The sequence below is a fragment of the Ambystoma mexicanum genome, chromosome 9, assembly GCF_040938575.1.
Source record: "Ambystoma mexicanum isolate Mex_15411 chromosome 9, UKY_AmexF1_1, whole genome shotgun sequence".
Lineage (NCBI taxonomy): Eukaryota > Metazoa > Chordata > Amphibia > Caudata > Ambystomatidae > Ambystoma > Ambystoma mexicanum.
The window spans coordinates 374,504,478-374,529,442 of NC_090931.1; the positions used below are offsets into that span (position 1 = coordinate 374,504,478).

Sequence of the window (24,965 nt, forward strand, 5' to 3'; positions counted from 1 at the left end):
CACGCCAAATGCTGCACTTAGGGCTCAACACAGCGTACTGTGTGGGTAGGGTCATGGCTACCAGCACAGTGGTCAGGCGCGACTCCTGGCTGAGGACGTCTGGTTTGTGGCCAACATCCAAGCCTAGGCATCCACACAAGTCATCTTGGGGCAGGGGTTCTTGCCTGAGAGGCCATGGTCGATCTGCCCCGCTTAGATGCTTCTCGAGAGGTGCCCACCGGGGTCACATTGCTGTAGCCGCTGTCCCTACGCAAGGACAAATTCAAGATGGTTATTCTAGCTTAGATTCTGCAAGCCCTCGAGCTGCAGGACTGGGTGGTTTTCCTGGACCTTCTGGATGCCTACTTGTATGTACAGATTCATCGGAAGCACAGGAAGTACATGAGGTTCGTAGTGGGACAACACTATTACCAGTTAATGGTCCTGCCAGTCGGTCTTTCCTCAACTCCCACAGTTTTAACCAAGCTGCTGGCAGTGGTAGGGCATCGCCTCAGGTGGGGAAGGCATTTGTGTCTTACCCTACCTGGACGACTGGCTTGTCCCGAGCTCGCTCCCCGGAGCTAGTGTTGGAGTACCTACTCTGCACATGCACTCTTAATGCACAGCTTGGGCTTTTCCCTGAACTGCAAAAACTCTCAGGTTTCACAGTCCCAGACTCTCCGATTCATCGGAACGGTCTTTGACAGTCTCCTGGTAAGGGCTTTCCCATCCGAGGATTGATTGGCAAACATCTTTCGGGTGGTCAATGTCCTCCAATCACAGTCCATGCCCCGGCTTTTCTGCGCCTTCTGGGCCTCATTGCATCCCTCATCCTTGTGATGCCGGAAGCTATTCTTCTCCTTTGCCAATGATCGCAGTTCTAGGGCCACATGTTGGACCTTCTTCAGGTATTGAACCAGGTGGCTCAGGATCTCGTGTGGTGGGCCATGCAAGACAACTTGCTGAGAGGTGCAGTGTTTCGCCAAACTTAGACCCAGGTGATGGTGGTCACGGACACATCTCTGACTGGCTGGGGTGCTCAACTGTCAGACCTGACAGTGAGCGCACTGCGGTCTCCCGCAGAGTCTCAGGAACACATCAACTTGCTGGTGTTGAAGGCGATAGTGTCACTTTCATCCCCTCTGTGAAAAGCAAGACTGTGCTAATCCCGACGGACAACACAGTGGCCATGCACTACCTCAATAAAAAAAGGTGGTGTGGGGGTCCTTACCTCTGTGCAGAAGAGTGCTGGGGAGGAGCTAGCACCTTACTGCACCCCTCAAGCGCTTTACAATTAGGCAAGACTTCTCTAAGCACTATAGCACTGAGAAAGCTTTTTCATGCAAATATGATCACATACAGGTGTTGCCAGCCACTAAATGAAATTCGTATTAAATATTAGGTGCAAATAACCATTAGTTGAAAACACGTGTAAATGTTGTTCTGTGTAGTTATAAAATCAAATCTCAAAGCAGGTTCTGCCAGAAGGAATGCAGCCTGTGCTAAAAGTAGGCTACATGCATTGCTCTCTAGGAGAGAGAACAAGGTAACTGAGCAGCTGCTCCCTGTCTATCAAAACACACAAGAAGGTTGGGGCTCATACATACAATGCTGAATTATGTTAAAACTGAGTTTTAAGGAGAATTACTGGTCCAAATAAAATATAATTATATTGAGTGAAGTGTTGAGAGTATGACGGGAAGGGTGTTTATGTATGAATGTTTATAATATAGAAAATGATGCTAAACAAGAGCTACAATGTATTCCTGCACAGGCAGCAGTATGTTAAAGTAGGATGATCTAAATGTAAACCTAGCCATGCAAGAAGGCAGATTGCAGAATCCCTTGTATGCCAAGAACAACCGTTTTGGATGAGCCATGATGGTATCCAGTGACCACGTTGAGAGTATATAAAGGTGCCTACTTGCCATTAGTCTGTAGGAGCCAGCCAAGGAAGACAGAATGCTGGTCAGAAGGGCAGAGTCCTCTGCTCTCCCACCCCCCTCCCTCCCAATCCTCATTTTTGTACAGATTACATTTGTTACCCTTGCAAGATGAAGACTCATGGCCTTAATTCCCTAGAGGGGTGCATTTGTTCTGGTGTGAGCATTATCAGGGGTACCCCAATATATTTAAGGAGTGTCCCTGTAAGATGGGGTTCACTTTCAGAAGCAATGCGACTGGGTATTTGCTCTGGAGGACAGTGTCTCTGGCAACGCCTCATCTGGCCGGGTGACGGAATGTCACAGCAGATGCCTTGACCAGACAGACTTTGGCCTCCCACAAGTGGGAGTTCTGTCGGGAAGTTCCGGCGTCACTATGGGGGACTTCTCAGGTGGAACTTTTCGCTTCCACTGGCAACAGGAAGTGAGTTCTTCTCCTTGGAATTTCCTCGTCTTGAAGCTCATGGGGACGCACCGACAGTCAAGTGTACTTTTGACCTCCTTTATGCGTTCCCGCTGAACCCCGTCATTCCGCTGGTTCTCAGAAGGTTGCACCTGTTCAGAACCCCAATGATCCTGATCACTCCAGATTGGGTCCGGACAATGCAGTATATGGAGTTACTGGACATGTCCATCTGCCCTCCCTGGTGCCTCCCGAGGAGAGTAGGCCTGTTCTTCCACTCGGAGGGGCGGGTCCTCCACTTGAACCTCAGCAGCCTGAACCTTCATTCTTGGATACTGAGAGGCTGAGATACAAGTACTGGGACTTGTCAGATGATATCCTTGATGTGCTCCTTTCAGCTCGGAGGCCCACTATGAAATTCATTTATGCCCGCAGGTGGTGTAAATTTGCAGTTTGGTTCCTTGAAGAGGGACCCGGATTCTTTATCCTGTCTGCTGTCCCTTGTGTTGTGTTTTCTGCTTTCCTTGGCCTGTAGATTGTCACTGTGAAGAGTTACCATGCCACTATTTCTGTGTTCTAGAGGTCCCCAGAACAGGGTTAGTTTTTTTACAAGCCCCACTTTTGTGCAGTAAGTTTTTGTAGCCATCTCCTCCCTGCCAGTTTGTGGTTACTGGCGTGGGATTTGAATTTAGTTTTGGCATTTTTTTATTGCACTCCGTTTGAGCCACTTCATTCATGTACTACTAGATTGTTCACTCTTAAGGTGATTTTACTGGTAGCCATCACGTCCGTGAGACGGGTGCTTGAGCTCCAGGCGTTATCTGTTTTACCTCCCTTTTTGCTTTTTTTCCAAAGAGAAGGTGACCTTAAGAGTGTGACCCTCCTTTTTGCTGAAGGTGGTCCTGGGTTTCCATCTCTCTCAGAAGCTCCATCTTCCTGTGTTTTTTCCACCCGCAGTGCAGAGGAATGATTTTGTCGTCTGGACCCGGTGTGGACCTGTATGTTCTGCGTCTCTTGTACAAGAGAGGCTAGGAAAGATGACCAGCTTTTCGTTGGTTATGCTGGTGTTCGTGCTGGCAGGCATGCGACCAAACCGACCCTGTCCTGGTGGATCATTCTCTGCATTTCACAATGCTACGATCTGTCTGGGACGGATGTCTCTGTGGGTCTCGGGGCCCATTTTACCAGAGGATTGACTGCCACTGCTGCCCTGTAGAGGGGCGTCCATAACCAGGATATTTACCAGGCGGCAACGTCGGTGTCTCTGCACACGTTTGCTAAGCATTACTGCTTGCATTCCCTTGCGCGCCAGGATGCCTGGTTTGGTAGGGCTGTGTGAGGTTTCTTTCTGGTTTAGGTGGTGTTCTTGCTTCTTCCCTCCTCCAGATTTACGCACCCCTTTGGGAGTCTGATAGATGGGGAATCAGTTGGAGGAAAGAATCCATTAGAAGAACAAATTACTTTCCACTCGTTAATGTCCTTTCCGATGGTTGTTACTCCCATGGATTCCTCATTGCCCTCTATACCTGCCCCGGGAAGCTAGTACACCATTGTTTCTTTGGTCCCTCAACTTCACAGTGCTAGGGAAAAGGGATGGAACCAAGATCATGGGGCATGGCGTGGCGCCGCTATATATACTAGCTCCAACCTCTTACCCAGAACGGGGCACGTAGAGGCATTTGACAGAGCTGATGCAGAGCCGACCTGCACCCTCTGGCAGCGAAAAGGTTTCCGGTGAACAGCTTCGCTGGGACAGGGATATCATAGATGAAGAAGAAAGGAACATTTCCCCGAGGCAAATGCATTGTTCTTCCAAACCCAAGAGAGCAGGTAGAAGGCCAAAGGGCAACAAGGCCAATGGACCTGTAAAAATCTTGTGGCATTGCCATTTTAGAGTATATGGTACTCTTTATGGAATTAAGCAGTAAAATGAAAGTGCACGAGTAAAATGTCAAAAACACAGTAGAAAAAAATCCACTGTCAACGGCCCATTCTGGACACATTGCGTTTGTAACCACAGAGTTGCAAAAGAAAAAGTTAAAAGGATACAAAATGTCCTAACAGCACTTTGCTTTAAAGTGATGTGTGCAGTTTTAAAAATACAAGAAATCCAATAAGGGGAACGGTCTCTCAATACTGATAGTCTTATGGACTGATCAGTTCCCCCCCCCCCCCCCCCATGAAAATTTGCAAAAAAGTCAGACTGGAGGGGTGTCTGCGGTACTATATGGTTGGGGTAGAGTCACAGCGGTACCCCTGCCAAGGATCTCCTAGGGTAGCAATAGACGAACAACCAAAGCCGAGACTCCAGGGAGAATCCCTAAGGACCCACAATGGAATGTCCACACACTGTTATGTGCTAAATTTTTATTTTTAACCTTTTTTTAAGTGCATATGGTTACATCTGTACCTTTTACACTGTTAAAATAAGAAAAAAACATTCGGATTCAGTATGTGTCCAGGAAAACTCCAAGCTTCTGACAGAGATAAGGGTGGGGTCTTCTGATATACACACATCTCCCCCCACCCCCCATTCACTCAGGCTGAGCTAGGCCGTCAGCGAATCAAACACTGCATTCATCATGCAGTACACAATCCGGCTCACAGGCATTCAGGTCATTCACCCAACACCAGACGCTTAAAAATAGTGGATGTGTATTGAGGACAACTCCCAGCCTTTCAAATGGCACACTGCATTCACTCCAATTTCAGACGGGTCTGGCTCTGGCAGACCACATGCATTGTGACACACAGTCAAAGCCAGACACACACAACACAGAATGTGATTTGACTCCTCTTCATTCATTCAGGTCCCACCCCAAGGGTGTACTGAAAACAAGCAGTCTCTATCTAGAAAGGCAGCCCCAGAGCCATGTGTGGTCCTTACATGCAGCATCCGATCAGGGGCAAGGGAGGCAGAGCCAAGGCTTCTCAGGACTTTAAGGAGCAGGAAGGGAAGGCAGTGCCATCAGCCATCTTCCCTTTGTTTAGGAATGCATTGATTCCTATGGCCGGGCCTGGGTTTCACAAAATGTGAGTGACCCAGAGCTCCTGCAAAATCAGCATGTAGCTTCCACCAGCCCATGCCCTTCTCTATGGGCAACACAAAGGTGCCCAAAACGCACACTTGGGGTACCAAGGTGTACATCTACCCATGGGTGCCAAAGGGGTATCCCATGGGTGGTGTTTACCAAGAAATAAAGATGAAGATCTGCACTGCCAGGCGTCCAAACTGGGCTCTTGCGCAGAAAACTTACAGAAAAACATGCAGGGAAGTAGTGGGACAAGGACGAGCAGGCCTTGTCCTTCCAAAGCATCATCATCACACACAGCAAGCAAAGTAAAGCCTGAGGCTTTACTTGCCTCCGAAAAGGCTGGTCAGCAGTCAAGACAAAGCAAAAAGAAAGGGTGTCCCATAGAAGTCTATGGGAGGAAACCAGCAAAAAGAACCTCTTTCCTAACACTTGGTCTAGAAAGGTCCTAGGTTCATGGAAAATGGGCTGCAGGTGAACCAAACACAGGGCCAGAACATTTACCAAAGTTCCTTGGGATCTAACTATGTATGCATTGTTGGATGCCTAAACGCCTGTGAGACAGCCTAAAGGTTTGAGGTGTGGGGGGAGTGGGGAGTGTCTGGTAGATGTGTCTGGGTGGACCATCCCAAGAGATGGACAGCCCTACACCAGGCAAGAAAGAGACGGATACAAGGAAAAAGGGATTTTTGGGATACTGAAAATACCCAATATCTAATGACCTAGGAACCGGTCTTAAAAAAACAAATGGAGCGAAATAGACTGCGGGCCATGGTCCAAAAGACAGTTGAGGATCTTATTGCCTACCCAATTATTAAACCCTTTCAAACCCCACCGGTATGATTCAGTCAACCCATAGCCATTCTTTTATTAAAAAAGAAATAGGCAGTAAACTCCATGTTGGTCTCGTATCGTTTGAGCCTACAACCATAACAACACATACAGGCATTCCCTGGCACTGTGTATTGTAGTCCAAGTATGTTGCTTTTTATCATGAAAGTCACATCAAATGCCTCTTAAAAGGTTCACTTAAGAGCGCTACCCTTCTATTTGAACTTTACTCTTTCTAGATTCCTCGATTCACCATAGGAGGGCATTCTCAAAACTAAAAGGAAACTTATAACATAAATTCCAAAATAGTCTTTTCAAGGGTCTGCGTAGGTTAGGTTATATTGTCTGAAATCTGTCCGTCCCTTTGTGGTGGTAAATTTAATTTTCTTACAATGTTTAGTTTTGTGCACTTCTTTATGTAGTATGTTGACATGTTATCTTGTGCTATTCATGACATTGGTGGATTGTCTGCCTTTAATTTCTGGTGCTTGCTCTCTGCAAATTGGGTTTAATTCTTAACACATTTTCTAGCACACGTTATTTTCTCTGACTTTGGAGTGTAACAAAATCCTTTTTTGTCTTCCTCTGCAGGGTTTTCAAGTTCTAGTAGAGACCGATTGGTTGGATTATGGCCATAAGTTTGGAGATCGTTGTGGCCACCAAGAGAATGTTGAGGATCACAGTGAGCAATGCCCAGTGTTTCTGCAGTGGCTGGATTGTGTGCATCAGCTTCTCTTACAGTTTCCTTGCCTGTTTGAGTTTAACCAGGCTTTCTTGGTAAGACTCTTAACTGCTTTGGGGCATTTTTGACCTGAAAAAACTTTTTGTACATATGGTCATCAGATAGTGAAAAAGAGGGCAGGAATTGCAGAATGGATTCATTTCAAATGCTCCATGATTGGTTAGTAGTGCTCAATATAAGATTTGTGTTTTATGGGAGGATATCTGGTGTGTGAGTGTGAGTCTCTGCGTCTGTCCCTTTAGTAAATGGTGTCCTGCATATCGGTGTGGGCCTGTGTTGCTGGTGATGATGTGTTTGATGTGTGAATGTAGAATACTTCCTCTCTGGTGTTCAAATTGTGACTGTTGGTCAGTTGCTGTGGTGGTGGAGCACCAGTAGATTGGTTCACCATGTACTGGGCAATAAACGGAAGGGCAGATTGCCCATAACCCACAGGCCACTAGGGACATTCACGTGTATACAGAAAATTGGTGCCTATGGCACAAATGTCCTGCACAAAACTATTTGTCATAATGAATATGTACATTCGTTCCTTGAATAAACTGCATGGCAGAAAGAGTTGTTCAATTGTCAACAGAAATAGTCATTGATTCTAATAGAGTATTCAATACATGTTTTGACATTAATATTATATCATCATAAAGACAATCACCCATAAATGTTTACATAGACAAATTTCAACATAGATCCCAAAAAAAATAGAATAAATAGTTCACTCAAATATGACCGTTTTCAACATGTACTGGATAATTTAATCACACCTTCGTCAGGGTGCAACAAAATTCATTCAGAGCCAACCAATACGAATGCTGACATAGCAGTATGAGGGCTGGAATCTAAAGAGATGTTGAAGTGTGCTTGAGTCAAGAATGGAAATTCAAAACACCCATTACAACGCAAAGACAGATCGCACACGAAATGTGGGCACCTGAGCTGCTCGTCATTAAGCTGAAGTCAGAGCCAAACTTAGCATCTCATGTAATTACAGCACAGCAATCCGTTTACAAAGTTATCTAGCCTCGTAGCATCTAGATTGGATAAAACTTCTGAAATTACATCAGGGATATGTAGCATACCGTTGGTTGCTCGCAGTGCACATGGCGTACTTGATCTCCACGTCGAAACCGGTCATAATTGGAATGAAATATTTTATTCTCAGTTTTTTGGATGTATGTTGTAACTTGTCTATGTAAAAATGTTTGTGTGATTGTTTAGTGTTCTGAAATGTTTATGCTAACACTCGACTAGAATTCATGACTGTTTTTGTTTTATTTTTGTTTGACGACAATTGAATGTAACCTTTTCTGCCATGCTGTTTATTCAAGGAACTTGTGTACATATTCATTATTATTAAAAATAGTTTTGTAAAGGTGTTGTGTTGGAGATTTGTCCCATAGGTGCCTATTTTCTATATCACCATGTACTGGGACATTACTTGATATGTACTATGTAAATAAAGTTCTTACCCTTAAGTTCTGTGTGCAGTTGATCCTTGAATCTACAAGCCTTTTCGTTGTAACATTATTTGCAACAAGTCAGTCTTCTGTTCGGCAAGAAGGACCTTGTTGAAGCAAAGTGCTGTGGAGGGGGGGAGAGGGTGGGGATCAGCTGATGCCACCACCGCCCCCAAGTTAAGGCCACCAACCATGCAAGGTTGCCAAGGTGTCGACTCCCATTGTTTCTTTGGGGCACCTGGAGCTTGCTCTGCCCTGGGGCATTCTGTTACCTTGCCGTGCCTCATGCCTGGGTCTCGGAGGGAGATGAAGTGGCAGGGTCTCTAGCGACCAATGTTCCCTCTAATTATTTTTGGCTGTGTGCGCCAAAGAATTTTTGTGTGCGGGCAGTTTTTTAGCCTTGTGCGCAACTGAGTGATGCGGTGCCGGTGGCAGTCGGCGCCGGCGTGCTGGGCCGCCACAGCAAGTGTTTAGTGATCTACTGTGCAAGCGAGGAATGCAAATTTGCGGCACAGCATGCTCTACTTCAAGGGGTATTTGGGTGTACTATTCTCCTCCTAAGTCTAAAACTCATCTGAAGTTGTGTCTTTTTAAATCTCAAAATATTAGCAAGACCTTTTGTTTTACGATGGATTGTTACAAGAAGGGTTCTTCTGGTGGAACACAGATTCTGTCTCACAAATTAATATTTAGAACAGTACTAGCAACAGTAGCTCCTGCATTCTCATTTCAGTAAACCTATGGAATATAAAGGAAATACTTTATATTGGTTGAACGAATTAAGCAATACATGAACATGATTAAATAACAAAGATGACTAAAGAGAGGGGGGTATGGATGGACGGTTAAATAAATTCAAGTAAATCATGTAATATTAGATTGTACTGGAAGTCAAACCGACAGTCTCAGAAGTGTCTGCTCTAGGGACAGAAAAGTAAATCAGCAAGGCAAAATCTCCCATAAAGGATGAACACGGACAGCATGTGGCAAGCAACAATTGGAAAGATACCATGCAGCAGCATACTCAATGCATCTATGAATATAAACCCTCCACTAACACTCTTGGATACAGCAAAGGAGTACTGTTAGTGTTAACAAAAGATTCTATGCAGCATACAAGCTCACAAACATATATCCAAAATTCCAAGTAACTCAAATGGTGCACGTTTGCTGAAAGGGCATTTACAGTGTGCAAAAAACACAATATATTACATTGAAAAAAATGTTAAGTTCACAGCAATGGATGGGTTGGCAGAGCATCATCTCTGTTAATGAAACTCAGTTATAGATTTCTGCAAATGTTATGCTATGTGGCATTTGCATACCACCTGCTGACATTAGTATGGCCATAAAGCGCTAAAGGTTTGCTGTGTTTAATTTCTAATGCTGTTAGGTTACATTAACCACCCTGACATGTGTGGGCCCAAGCAGAGGGAGTTGGTAGTCAGTCACGAAATACTGCAGCCCCAGCTCCCTGCAATCCTGATAGGACAACCATGATGACTGCAGTCCTCAAAAGCAGCAGTGTTCAACAACCCTAGTAAGCAGTCCAAAACTGCCTGCACTGAAGCCCTGCAATGTGCTGCAAGGCTGCAGCCATGGAGGTAGTTAAGCATTGTTAAGATAGTTCAGTGGAATATGCTCTCACTTGCTGCTGTGATCTTTGTGTGATCTGCAGGTCGCAGTTTCGAATCCCGTCAACACTCAGCCTTTCATCGTTATGAGGTCAATAAATGAGTACCAACTGCCAGTGGGTGATATGGTTTGATTCATCATCATGTGTATATATGTTCTGTGTAAAGCGTTCAGGTATAGGTGCTATATTTAAATAACCCAACATTATCATTGTTAGACATCCCTAAAAAGATGGCCAACCAACAATTCTGTGTTCTGCAGCCTGCAACCACAACATCGAAGCCGCAACTGCAATGTTCTGAATCTCTAATAAGCCACTAAATACTGCAAACCTGACAGGCCAACCGAAGTTTCAGGCTTTTGCAGCCAAGAAGAGTCTAACTGTTATTACCCTTATGAGCCACCCAATACTGCAGCTGCTTCTTTCCAAACTCCACAATATACATCAATCCCACTTCCATGGAAGTAGTGCACCAAAAGTATGTCATCTGGCTGACAATGCATGTACACTCGCACAAAAGCAAGTGTGAAATGAGAGCTCAAAAAAGATGTAGAATAGATTGGTTCTGCAAATGTAATGCTTTTCCTTGGGTGCTGCTGTGCTGTCAAGAATGTTGTGCACAGACTGCATATCTGACATGATAAAGTGGGCTGTTTATGCAGCCTGTCATTACCTGGGCCATCCATCGCCAATTTTAGTAAACCTGTGTTGGCAAACATGCCCCGTCATCGCTGCCTAAAGGGGTGGGGGGAGCCTGGGGTCAGATTGACATGGGAACATGCTATAACCACGCATCCAAGCCACTTATTTGATCATTTTAACCTGACAGCATAAAAGTTAAACTTGCAAATTGAATCAACACCAGTTTTCAAAGCTCATTTCATTGGTTAACCAAACTAGTGTTTCTCGGTTGGAATTAGACCTGGAATTTCTCAGACCTACGTGCATTTCAATCTTCCAAGCTGTGGGGTTAGAAAGAGCTGCAGCCTGCAAGTATGTTAACAAGGGACCTACTAAAAGACCTTTGGGCCTCCAAGTCTCACATCTTCATATTCTTGGGGTGCTCAAATGTGTAAGCCACTAGTTAAAAATAGACTGGAGCTGATCTGAGCATCTTCCTAGAAGTGAACCCCTGCTTTACTTGACCATAATCAATCCCTCCTGCTGTGCAAAAGAACAGCAGATCTCGTGCACACACCACGACAACCAGGGATCAGCTGCTCTAAGCTTCCCTGATTCGTCTATGAAGGTGTCCCTTGACACTGTATCACGGGTTAATAGATTGTCTTTGTGCTCCACCGAAGAGAAGCCTGAAGACTGCAGTGTAGACTGGGGAAGATGTTGGCTGTGAGTGGAGTGCTTGATTGAAGCACATGGTCACCTTTTCTCTCTTTCTGGATCTTTTCCTGTGTGGTCCTCTCTCGCTCTCCCCACCGCCAAACTCGCTCTCTCCCTCTCGTTCTTCCCCGCACTCTGTGCTTTTGTTCCCCCACACTCTGTGGTTTTGTTCCCCCGCTCTCTGTGGTTTTGTTCCCACGTTCTCTGTGGTCCACTCTTGCTCTAGTCTGGGCAGCCCTCTAGTTATTGCTCAGTCTTCATTTTGAGATCTCTGACAAATTCAATCCGTTTAATAAAAGTGTTCTTGTTCAAGCATACAGAGCATTGTGCACCCCCACACATACATATGGGTGGTAGCAGGCAGGGCTGTTTAAAATGAATGTTTGTAGGTTATTATGAATGCCATGATTTATATAGGGTTTAATAATTAGAGTGCTAACTTGTTACATGGCTCAACTGTGAGCCTGTGAGTGTTTGGAACAATTCTAGGGACATGCTCAAAAAAAGCGCGGGCCCTTTCAAGGAATGGAACTGAGATCTGTTGTCACGCACAAGCCTCTTCGGTGACGATGAGTCAGACCACCAGATTGCAAAAAGACTGGTGTGGTCGACTTGTCACTGTAGAGACTAGTTGCCAACTTGCCACCAGGAGCGACACAACAGGAATGGCAGGCTTGTGCAACGCAGCTCCTCCCAGTTCCATTCCTCACTTTTAAATTAAAAGGAATCCATTCTGCAACGGTTTCATTTCAATATAAAATTGCAGGAATGGTAAAACCTTTGGTTTTGTTTTACAAAGTAAACGCGCCTTTACATTGTAAAACAAAATCAAAAGTTTTACCATTCCTACAATTTTACATTGAAATGAAACTGTTCCGGAACGGATTCATTTTAATATAAAATTACAGGAATGGTAAAACATGTTGTTTTGCAAAGGAGCGCCGCAGCTCCTCCCAGGCGCACAATCGCTACTGTGCTGCATACCTTTTAATCTGTCCGTCATTCATCGAGGAGAGGGTCACGCTCATGCTGCCAACAATCACAGGGCCTATCCCACTCCAGTCCAGTAAATGTAGGCAGTGGCACTGGCAGGCAGGCAGCGCATGGTCCTGAAACACAATCTGGGGCCTGGAGCACGAACGAGGACAGCCACACCGAAGTGGAGAGCTAGCAAGGTGCCACTGCCATGCCTTACGCAAGGGGGCGGAGCGGAGGGAACAGCCGTGTTTGATTGGCTGTAGTAGCACGGCACGTGCAGCCAAGTGCTGCGGCCGCCAATCATAATAAAGCATGGTCTGTCACTTATATGTCCTGATTGGATAACCACGCGCATATCATTCTAATGGTGAAGGGAGGGCAGGGTAGGCAAATGGATGTGCAAAGTGATGTGCGCGGTAAATAAAACAATATGCGCAGCATCAGAATCAAAGGTGCGCAGCCGCGCACCTTAGAGGGAACATTGCTAGCGACATTGGTGGTATTGCCCATGTTCAGTAAGTCCCAGGAGTATAAGTGGTCTCAAGTGGCAGGTGGCCAGCCCGTATGGGGCTATATTGGACAACACTTTAATCTTAAAAGTGTTGCGACCACAGAAAGACTGATGTCTAGAGGCTGCCGCAAAAGCTTTCTTTGTTCACACAAAAGACCACCTCCTTTCAGAGTCCTTATCTGCATTGGAAAAATGTGGCAGAGTGGAACTGGAGGTGTGCGTGCGTGCACCCCATGCTTGTTCTGATTGATTCAAGCACTGGCATTGTATTTATCTCTGGCAAGGATAAGCTGAAGGTCGTTGAGCGATGCGCCTTAGCAGACTACTGCATGGCCAACACCATCTGATGTGAAGTGGGGAGTGGCTACATGAGGATATTGGGAACCTTCAGAGTTACCATGAATTGCCTTTCAAGAGGTTTAGATTGGACTGTTATGGCAATGTGTTCGGGAGTGAGGATGTTGCTTGTGACAGTTGTGTGCACCTTCTGCAAGGTCTCGGAAGGTGACTGCTCTGCTGTGGAATTAACTTTGGAGGGCTGACCCTTGTGCCCTACGAGCAGCCTTTCAATCATTTGATCTGGAACTGAATTTATTGTTGGGGTTTAGAATTGTATCAAAGAAATGAAGTTTGGGGGCGTATAGCATAATTCTTTTCTAGAATAGCAATGTGCTGCAAGTCTGTGCATGTTGGTGTCATGGCCCAGCCCTCTTGACATCTGTTGTTAAATTAAATTGCCCCGCTGACGTCCCTATTGATTTTGGGGTCCTATAGCAAGCTTTATTAGTGGCGACGAATAAGCTGGCACCGCATATATTTTCCAGTGTGCATCATCCCCCAAATCTCCCCAGCCCTGGTTCTCAGAAGAACTTAGACTTGTAAGATCTGAACTTCGGCAAGCTGAACAGAAATGAAGTGTATCCTATAATACTAGTGATAAACTTATTTATACCAATCTATCTAGGAAATATCACGAGAAAATTCGACAAGCTAAACAGAACTTCTTCACCCACAAGGTTACGATGGCCCTTAACTGCTCTAAGGAGCTTTTATCTGTGGACAAATCCTTCTCCTCCACAGCTCTTTCTACCCACCATAGCTCCTTCCTAGCTATGCTTTAATGCTAATATTTTCTGCACTGGGATTGAGGGTTTTCGTCATCGCTTTTTGCTTGAACAGACCATTCCTGTGCAATCAGCTGACCATTTGAGGCAACCTTCCGCTGCCAGCTGCTTTGTCTTTCCTAGCTTTTCTGATCACATGGTCCTCTTAGCCGATAAACTTAAGTCTGCAGCTCCCTCCAACCCAGTGCCTCAAGGATCTTTGCCAGGGCTAATGCCGCTATTTACACAGGCGGTCAACTCTTCTTGTCATTCAGGCTATAATCTTGAGATGCTCAAGCCGGCCATTGTGATCCTTTTGATAAAAAAGCTGTTGCTGGATGAAACTGACTTAACTAATTTCCGCCCTATTTCTTTACTTTTTTTATGAAACTTCTTCAAGCTTTGGTGTCTCCTCTTCTTTCCTCTTTTCTTAAGTCTTCTTCTCTGCTGTATTCCTTTTTGGCCTGACAGGGGCACAGCGAGCGTGTTTCGGTAGTAGACAATCTAGTAAGGCTGCTCGACAGAGGCCCTGAAATTGTTAGATCTGTCAGCCGCCTTTGACACCGTGCACTACTCTATTTTCCTCGACCGCCTTGCTTCCGCAGGCCTATCCGGTAACAAGCTAGCCTGGTTTACCTCCTTTTTCGACGAGCAGGGGCCAATAATTTTCTCTGCCCCTTGTCTGTCTTTTGCGGTTTCTTCCCTGTGGTGTTCCTCAGGGATCGGCCTTGTTCCCTATGTTATTCAACATCTATGTTCGGCCCCTTGGTGAGCTCACCCACTCTCACGGCTTCAGGTACTACTCGTATGCAGATGACACGCAGACCCTGGTGCAGTTAGATCTTGACCGAACGCAGTTGTTGGCTCATCTGTGTGGCTGCCTTGCTGCCTTGTGAGATTGGATGAGCAGCGACTGGCTGGATCTTAATGTGGATAAGACAGAGGTCCTGCTGGTGGGTGCTTCTTCTTCTTCTACCTTGGGCTCTGAGTTTTGGTTTTCTTTCTGGTCTTCCTCACTAGGTGCTCCCCCTGTTCCACTGAGTTATTAAAAACATGGGGGTGTATTTATCCTCCTCCCTCTCCATGGTTCTGCAGGTTAGTCCATTGTGCAAATCTGGTCACTTCGTATTAAAAGTGCTCTGTAAAGTTTTGCCGTTTTCACCCACCCACCATCACCCTGTACTTGTCTCTTCTCTTGTAAACAATTGGCTGACTACTGCAATGCCTTGCATCTAGCCCAACCTAAAAGCCTCCTTCATCTTCTTCAGTTACTTAAGAACCTGGTTGCTCGGTTAGCTACGGCTACCCTGTATGGCTCTCGCATCCGGCCAGTTTTGAGATCACTTGACTGGCTTCCTGTAGAGAAGAGAATATCTTTCAACTTTTTGTATTGTCCATGGGACCTGTTCTGAGATTGGGGCTGTCTTTCTCCAAGATAAGTTTGTACCTTATGTCCCTGATAGGGCTTTCTGATCTGGGAACGACTACTTGGTCACAGTTCGCTAATTTCATCGGAGCAGGGTTGGCAGTAGGGCCTTTTCTGTGGCGGCTGGCAACTGTGGAACTCCCTTCCTGCTAGCTTGAGACATATTAGTGACCACTTTCATTTTTGTCGCCTTCTCAAGACCATCCTTTTCTAAACCCCATTGGCTGTTGCCTTGTTACTCTGCATCCTCACGCCAAGTTGCCACTGTTGAATGTGCGCTCTACAAATATGCCTAGTATAACATAACATGGCCTAATGTTGTGATTCTGTACTTAGGGCTGTCCGTTATGCTAGAAAGTTCCTGCCTTACCTGAATCTTCGGCCAGACATAGAGTTGAAGAGAAAATGTCTGTCTCGACAAGATGCCAGGCTGACACCCCTATTGTAAGACATGTGGTTCAGCAGGACTGCCTTTGAGCACAAACCCAAAAACAGAGAGGAAACACTCTGGGGAGTAAAACCCCCTCTGCGAGATGTCACCAACAACTTCTTGAGCAGCAGAAGAGAAGATGAAGAGGCTCTAGTTTGCAGTGATAGGCACGAGCAAATCATCAGGATACAGTAGGAAGAGGACTGAAGGAGTACAGAGTAAAAAGAGAAGCGAAGAATCGTAGAAGAAGGCAAGAGCAAGTAAACAAGTGCTGTAGCAACTTATGGGAATGGGTGCGACGCAGTGGTTCTCTGCCGACTTCGGAAGAAAACAGTCAGCATGTCGTTCCGCAGGTGTGCCGCGGATGACAGCACTTAACTAGACTGTTACTTGCGCTTTCCAAAGACGCCTTGACAGCACCAAAGGGTATGCTGGAACCATGCTGCGACTCATGACAGAATGCCCCCTTGTTACCACAATGTCCAAACTTTCTTCTTCTTTGTCTCTCGGACAAAATAGCGGACACGAGTAGTTCCAATTTGCATAGGTTCTGGCTCAGGTTTGCTGGTAGGCGATGGTAGAGAGTTCCGGAATTTGGCGATTTCAATAATGTTTTCTCCGTTCTATCTTGTGCTTGTTAGGCAGAAACCTGTGCAGTTCCCTTAGGGACCACTGCAAAAGATTTAGGACTACAGGTGGTTGGCAGTAAACTCAATTGGTAGCAGACTGTACCACCCAGATTTACCTGGTAGCTGTGGCTGAGCAGTCAGACTTCTCTCAAGAGTTAGGCAGTATATAGAGTATACACAATAGGTACAGAGATACAGTAGCACAAGCAAACACTGACAAGGCTTTGGTGCAAAAGTATATCATTATTTATTTAAAGACACACTTGTAAATTACACTAGCACAAAGAGGGAAATAAATTCAACTCACAGTCACCATTATATACATACAACCCTAATTACTTATTAGACAAGTCTTAATGAGAAACACCACTTATTTTCAGACCGAGGTGAGCGCTTAACATAAGATGTCACGCTAATAAGTTATTAAAATGGGAGGGAAAAAGGCAGGGTTATGAAAGCACACAAATTTCAATACTTTTCAAAGAGCAACAGTGAGGCAGATTAGGCAAAGTCTACTGGAGAGCAAGGAAGTTCAAATGCCAGACCCACTCTTAGAGAGAGCAAGCAAAATGTGTCCAGGATCACACAGTGGGGTTATGCCCAAAGAGTCTTTGTAGAAAGTTCACAAAAGATTGAGATCAAGTCAGGAAAAGTTAGTTAACAGGTCCCACGCTAGCCCAGGTTAGAAAGACAAGGATTTACTGTCACCCCGAACGATCAGTCGCAAGGGAAGCCAGGCGGGACACAGTACCTGAAAGTGGGAAGAACGCTCCAGCGGGGGCAGTTGTTCCTGGCAGCGGGTGCAAGTCGGTGTTTCGTCCAGAGGAAGAGGAGGTCTCGACGTGGAGGAAAGCTGAAGGTCGTTGCGCTGCCAGGGAAGAAACCAGCCGCAGAGTTTCCAGGTTACAAGGTACCACCCTTTTCTTCGCGGTAGTGGTAAACCGTGGTATTCCGGTTGCGAGGGTGCTTGGCATGGCCAAGGCGGCCACGAGATGGTCCAGGAAGGCGAAAAGACGGGCAAACTGGTTATCTCCACCAGTCAAAGGAAGAAGACTCTCCGGACTGGAGATCTCCTCTGTCGTCGGGAAAAGTGGTGAGACGGTTCAGCAGGGCTCCACCGGTGGTGTCGTCGTTGCAGGTCGGCTCGGCTTCTCCCTCCTCGGATTCTTTAGGTCCTGTGGCGACTTCTGAAGTTCCAGTCCCCAAAGCCCTGCTTTTATGCAGAAAACCCCCATTCATTCAGCCTAGCTGTCACTCAAACATGCTAAGTGTTGAGCCGGGCGGCTCACCACTTGGGCCAATCACACAAGAGTGCGACTTGAGTTGCCCAGGCAACTCAGTCCAGGGAACCTAAACCCCCTCCGACACCCCCTGTGGTACCCAGACAGAGTGGCACCACTTTTGGAGGCTTCTGTGGAGAAGCCCGCCAAAAAGTGGAACAAAGGGCTCGACTTGGGTTGGAGTTGCAGAAGCGAACACAAACGCCATTTTGGAACCAAGTTTCGGCAAAAAATACCAACCGGTGAATTTATATTAATTTAATAAACCGGCGGTATGTTCGAGGCTATATTAAAAAGTGGTAGCCTCGAACAATGGGAAAATCCCATAGGAATATATTTGCGGTTGAATATGAAAAGTAGTATCCACTGCCACCAGCCAAAACTTGGTCGGGGGGGGATCTGGACAGTGCCCCCTCGAACAACAGACCCCGGGGCAATCGAATTGCCCCGACCAGTACTTCCACAATATGATGGTTTGTACTGGTTCTGTTCACAATTTGAGACTAGTAAAGCCAATGGTGACTTTTCATGCCCTGGGAGACAGTAGTCAGTCCCAGGGTATGGAGTCTATGTTTGGGGGTCGCTACGACACCCCTGGGCTACTGCACGGAGGGTGCTGTGTAACCCACATATCAAAAACGCATGAAACCCTATGGGGAAAAGGACCCCATAGCCCATAGAACACATACAAAGTCAAATGAACACCTCAAATCATGTCTAAGAGTGGGAGGAAAAGAGTCTCACTCTTAGCAGGAGAAAAAAATAAACCCCAAAAAATCCAGCAAAGCTGCTGGGGGACTCACTAGGTTTAGGAAATTAGCCTTTACAGAGAATTCTCCCTAACAGTGCTCTTGAAGGCGATATTCCAATTGTAGTGTCATTGCGCTCAATTCAGCGAAGGATGAGCCACTTGAACCAATTCATCTTTCAATTCTTTTTAAAGACCTCTCCGAAACAACATGGCTCATGTTTCTTCCGGCCTGCCAGTTTCATCTGCCAATTGCTTACGTTTGGTCACATAGGACATCACATCTGATGTACCCTAGATTTTCCTGGACTGTATAAATAGTTTCTGGTATTTCAAACATGCCTTTTAGCAACTGTAGAAACGTGTCAAAATTGTCCAGAGCTGGATTGGCTGAGGTAGCTAACAGAGTAAACCTAGCCAAAGTATTGCCCACCAGGTTGGTGACCAGATAAGCAACTTTTGTACGATCAGACAGAAATTGATGTGGGTGAAACGTAAACTGTATAAAACCGTGGTCCAAAACCTCAGTTAATTTCCTGAGAGTTCCATCGAATTTCAAAGGGCTAACTCGCCCTGTGGGTAGTTCCACAAGGATATTCTTCCTGAGTTCCATGGCCTGTTTTAAAGATTGATTTTCTAGGCGTAAGGCTTGTACTCCCGCTGTTAAACTGTTTTACGGCATCCATTAGATCTTGAGTTCATCCATTTCTACAGGACAAGGTGGGCATCACAACCTGTCATTTATACTTATATGCTCCTGCCTTAGGTGAGACTTCTGCCAACTGTGGGTACCGAAGAGAAAAGGTCCATCTCGAGGAGATGCCAGGCTGCCACCCCTCTTGTAAGACGGGGTGTTCAGCAGGACTGCCTCTGAGCACAAACCCAAGAACTCAGAGCGAAACCCTCCAGGGAATAAAACCCCTGTGCGAGATGTGAAGATAGTCACCAACAACTTTTTGAGCAGCAGAAGAGCCGATGAAGAAGCTTCCAACTTGCAATGATGGGCACAAGTGAATTATCAGGATGCAATAGGAAGAGGATTGAAGGAGCACAGCGAAACAAGAGTATAGAGTCCTAGAAAAAGGTAAGGTCAAGGAAATAGGCGCAGTAGCGACTTGCAGGAACAGTTGCGATACAGTGATCCTCTGCCAGCATTGGAAGAAAACAGTCAGCATGTCATTGCGCAGGCGTGCCACGGAGGACAGCGCACAACAACTAGACGGTTACTTGCGCTTTCCGAAGACAGTGACCAGATGATATGCCGGAACCACGATGCTTGAGCGCTCCTGACAAGGACTTGTAGGTTAAGACCAACTCTTTTAGTTACTGATATTTGGCCTAGGAACCTCGCTGTTTAACAATGTTTTCCTCCCATAGGTGGACTTTTTCTTGTGGGGGACTGGCTTTCTTGGGGCTTATTGTGCAATTATTTGGGCAGCTATATTTTGCTGGCGGGTGGTTACATTCTACTCTTACAGCTTTCATTTGATTGTCTTAATGTTCTAATGTATAGTATACTCTGCTTACTCGTAATGTTTGAATGAATTGTATTTTTTTATTTTTGGGAGGCATGCCTGTGGTGGAGGGTCTGTCTACACTCTCTGCTTTGATTGTGGTATGCTGGTTCTGTGGGGGATGAAAGAATCACTCCTACTTTCAGGGGTCATCACTCTTCTGTAGTGTGTTAATGAGGAATGTTGTGCTTGCTAAGTCTGCATGCTCGTCGGGTGCTCTGTTACCACTCCTTTGTTTATGGATTGAAACTGTATATTCCTGTCTGTGTTAGGGGGATGTCAGGTTGCCTTATAATTTCCTTCCATTTCTCTATGCCTAGCTTTGTGTGTATGGCCGACCCCAGGAGTTGGTGTTCAAATCTTGTGTGCCGTTTCTGTACATTATGCAGTTTTGTGTACTTATTAGTGTTCCTTGCTTGTCGCCATACATTATTTTGCCTGATACTCCTATGGCTTAAAGTGCATTGGTTCTTTTGCCTTGTTGGTCCTCCTGTGCTTTTTGCAGTGTTCCCTGCATTTGGTAGCAGCATGCGTGTGCACGTGGAGTTGGGTTGTTGTGGCAAGTTCTTCCTCCGAGACTGTCTTGATTGTTCTGCATCATTTGCCATATCCTGGTGTTTCGCGCTTGGCTTGTGTGTTTTGTGTGTGTGCACACCCAGTTGGGTTGCCTCAGGGCGGTGGGTGAACAGGGGGGGGGGGGTGTGTGTGTGTGTGTGTGTGTGTGTGTGTGTGTGTCCGTCCCCGCTTCCCCTCTTCCCCTCTTCCCCTCTTCCCCTGCGGGATGGCTTTTTAACCACTTGTTAGATGGTGGACAACCATGTGTGGTTGCTTTTCGTTTTCATTGTGCCTTTACGAGGGATGATAGTTTGACTACTGATTGGCAGGCATGGGCTCATGGATGGGAGGTGGTGCCTTGAGGTGGAATTATGGTACATTTTCTGCCACTGCTATTTGTGCTCGACCTGGATCTCCTTTGCCTATTGTTAGGGGGTAGATGGGTGTTTGGTTATGTGTATCTAGCTATGGTCACCTTTTGCTTGCTTTTGGTCTGTGGTCGTTAGTAGTCTGTGTACTGTAGATGGCAAGATGTTTTTTATTCGCTGCCCATCCTCACTTTTTTTCCCATCTACTGTCACCGTTACCCTGCCGGTGTCTCGTTACCGGTCCGTCACTTTGGTATTTTCCTTCCATGGGAGTAGTATGTGGGAATCTGTGTGCAGTGTTGCTTGGACATTCATGCCGTTGCCTCGATATTCCTTTTGGGGGGAAATGGGGGGGGGGGGGAGTCTGCATCTGGTCTAAGAGTGTCGGTGTCAATGATATTCTGCCGATTTCTGTGGGTTTTCGTGACCCATGCTTGTGATGTATTTTGTGTGATGTTTGCAAGTACAATGTTTAACCTCTGGTGAAGATCTTTGGTCAGTTGTCGTATAGGTGGAGCTCTCGTGGTTTGGTTCCCCCTGCATTTGTTGTGACAACTTTCCTTTACTGTTTCAGGTGAAGTTGGTTCAGCATACATATTCGTGCCTTTATGGGACATTCCTCGCAAACAACTCTTGTGAGCGTGAAATGCGGAACATCTACAAACGCACTTGTTCAGTGTGGTCTCTCCTTCGGACTGGCAACAAGAATTTTCATAACCTACTCTACCTGCCTGGAAATGAGATGGTCAGTCTCACTGCAGTTTTATAAAAACCTGTATAGAGGTGCAATGTTACAGTTGAATTAATATGTATTGATAAGTTACTGTACTGGCTTAAAGTGGCATAAAGGTTTATACTCTCACCCTCTGTATGGAGATGCTACAGCTGTGGTTTGAGTCCTGTATATAGATCCCTCTGATATTGACAATAGATATTGCTGTGCTTGTACTCATAAGATCATACAGAATTCCACTGCTGCACTTGGTGACCCTGTTTCAATCTGCTACATAAGCATACCAAATCTGCTGCAGCACTTTCACTCTAGCACATGCAAATATTCTGCACCTAATCTTCTAAGGAACACCCCCACTAAAAACATAAACTTTTTCCCCAATTACACCACTTGTAGTCCCACATCTGCACTATAATAGCTATGCCCCCAATCTCTGATTAAAAGTAGATGCTGAAACAATCGGAGGTGACTTCTGAGGTTTTCTGTTATGGGATCTGTTAGGCAGAAACCTGTGCAGTTCCCTTAGGGACCACTGCAAAAAGTTTATGACTACAGAAGTAAGCAGTAAACCCAATTGTTAGCACTCTGCACCACCCAGGTTTACCTGGTAGCTGTGGCTGAGCAGTCGGACTTCTCTCAAGAAGAGTTAGGCAGTATATAGAGTATACACAATAGGGCTAAAAATACAGTAGAACAAACAAACACTAACCAGAGCTTTGGTATAAAAGTATATAATTTATTTAAAAACACACTTATGAAAATACACTGGCACTAATATATCAAGCAAGTTCAAACACAGTCACTATAAGTATATACACCTCCCTAGTTAATTATTTGACAAGTTTAGGTTAGGACACCACTTATTTAGCAAATCAGAGGTTCGCGTGTAACCGTAGATGGCACTCCAATAATTCGTTTAAAAAAGGAGAGAAAAGGCAGAGTAGGAAAATAAAACAGTACCAACTTATTGGGTAGTTATAATGTGCCTATAAACAGGTATATTGAGGCGCGACAAGACAAAAGGGTGGGGGGGGTTACAGGGATGAAAAACAAAAACTGTCCTACTAGGCCTTGTAAAATTTGGATTGTGCAAGTGCAGTAAAAAGAAGTGCAGGGGAGAGAGAAGGGGGAGTGCTAGTCAGGGTGCAAGGGCACGTGGGATAAGCAAGTAACGGTGGAGGCCAGGTGGACAGAGCCAGGGGAATGCAGGGAGTGCAGGGGAAAGAAGGTACACATGCTACGTGCGAGGGAGGGGCTGGAAGGGCTAAGAGGTGCAGGCCAGGCTAGCCTAGGGGGCGGGGGAGCCTGGAAGGGCAAGTGCATGTGGAAGAAGCATGTGGAGGGTGAGACAAAGTGCAGGGCTATAGTGGTTGAGGAGGGCCTTGTGCCCTGTAAGTCTAAAGGAAAAGGAGGGTCTTGAGAAGCTTCCAGAACTTGGGGAAATCCAGCTCAAGTTGGGGATGGGCAGGTAGGCCATTCCAGAGAGAGGCACATGTGGAGCAGAGATCTACCCCCGTTCTCTGATTGGATAAGCATCTGATCTGCAGCAAGTTGGAGCTAGCAGACCAAAGTGCTCTAGCAGGGAGATGTATAGTAAGAGCGAGTTGGATGTAGCGGGGTCCCAGACCCCAGAAAGCCTTGTGGATGCAGAGGGTCTTAAACCTGAGCCTCACAGCAACTGGGAGCCAGTGGAGCGATTTTAGGGCTGGAGAGATGCAGTGCCTGGGCTTGAGGCCAAGGATAAGTCTCAGTCGTATTCTGGATAAGTTGAAGGGGCAAATGGAGGAGTTATGCAGATTGGGGAAGAGGCTGTTGCAGTAGTCCAGCCTGTAGAGGACCAGTGCTCTGGAGAGTTTGAGCTTCTGGAGGAAGATGAGGAAAGGGAGAATACCTCAGAGAGGTGCAGCTGAAAGTGGGCCGCCTTGGCAAGGTTCGTGATGTGAGGAGAGAAGTTGAAGATGACATATTTTTTGCCTCACAGGAGAGTGAAGGGAGGGGGCCCATGGAGGGTGGTGAGAGTGTAGGAGGGAAGGTGGGAACTGGGGTCCCAATGAGAAGGTTGTCAGTCTTACTGGCATTAAGGCAGAGATTATCAGTGCACCATGCCTGAATAGCAGACAGTCAGGAATGAGAGAGGACGAGGAGGTGGCAGAAGAAGGAAGCTTGAAGGAGGGCTGCATGTCTTCTGCATAACACTGGAAGTTAGGAGAGAAGGCGGAGATCAAATGGGCTTTAGGGGCAAGGTAGATGTTGAAAAGTCCAGGCGAGAGGATGGAGCCCTAAGGGCCACACAGGTGTAGCGTGAGATGGAGTAGAGAAAAAGGCCCAGTTGAACCTGGAAGGTCGGTCGGAGAGGAGGGCGGTCAACCATGTCCATAGCCAGGTCCGTGATGCAGAGAATATCAGAGCGGATGACCTCCGTTCCTGTTTTTATGCACGCTGTACACACTGCCTGGAACGCCAGTAGCTTTAGCGAACATACTGTTTCATGCTTTATGCCCTGCTCGGATTATGGGAAGTTTACACCAGTGGTGGATCCCCACAAGATGTCATTCTTGCCTTGGGGAGGATTCCAGCATAGAGGATTGTGGATCCCGCCAATCCAAGTATCCCAAGACTCACCGGGAGCATGCTGCAAAGTCATCACTTTACCGCCACAGAGGAGTGGAAAAGGACTTTGAAGTCATTGAATTTGGATCCTTTATCGAAGAGGGCCTGATAACCTTAGTAATGTCCAAGGGGAGGTTGTCCTCTGGCTAAGCAGGAAAAAAAGCACAAAAGAGATCCTGCTCTACCAGGTGCCTGACATCGCTTTCTTCATCCTCCCCCAGGAAGCTAAACCAAGGTCCGCTGATTAGTCCCTGTAGGAGTCATTACTTGCACAGGTAAATTTTCCCACAAATCCGCTCCCATGCTGTCAGCCTTGTGGGGCGGGGGTCAAAGCTGCCTGCATTTTGATGGATTATGCTCTGGCACCTAAGACTTATACTTGAAAGTGGGTCAGATCTTCAATTAAGAAGGGGACCCCATATCTAATGAGTGTGAACCCCAGGATTTTGGATTAAGGGCAAGACTTTCCAGAGGAGTTATATAACCATAATGTTCAGCAGGCCGATTTTGTTTCCATGCCAGCAGGTTGGACACCTCACTGAAAGTAGATTTACAAGAACCTACGTACGGAAAACTACAAAGTCTTTTCGGAAGGCCATTGCCAAGGCGGTAGATTCTCTGGGACTAGCTCGGCTCACTAGACCTACAGTTGAATTTCCTGTGGCTGATTGTTTTGGGAGAAGGTCCTCATCTTGCTGTGGCTGCCTATGTTCTGACTGTCT

General features: G+C 46.2%; 1 protein-coding gene across 2 annotated transcripts in view; it reads left to right on the plus strand.

The window, feature by feature from the left end:
* Positions 1-24,965, plus strand: part of MTMR4 (myotubularin related protein 4) — a 1,314,188-nt gene that overhangs the window by 854,128 nt on the left and 435,095 nt on the right. For both annotated transcript variants that reach the window (XM_069614837.1, XM_069614836.1), the window contains 2 exons: positions 6,780-6,965; positions 21,475-21,645. In XM_069614837.1, the coding sequence (XP_069470938.1) occupies positions 6,780-6,965; positions 21,475-21,645 (357 nt within the window). The remainder of the gene's footprint in view (positions 1-6,779; positions 6,966-21,474; positions 21,646-24,965) is intronic.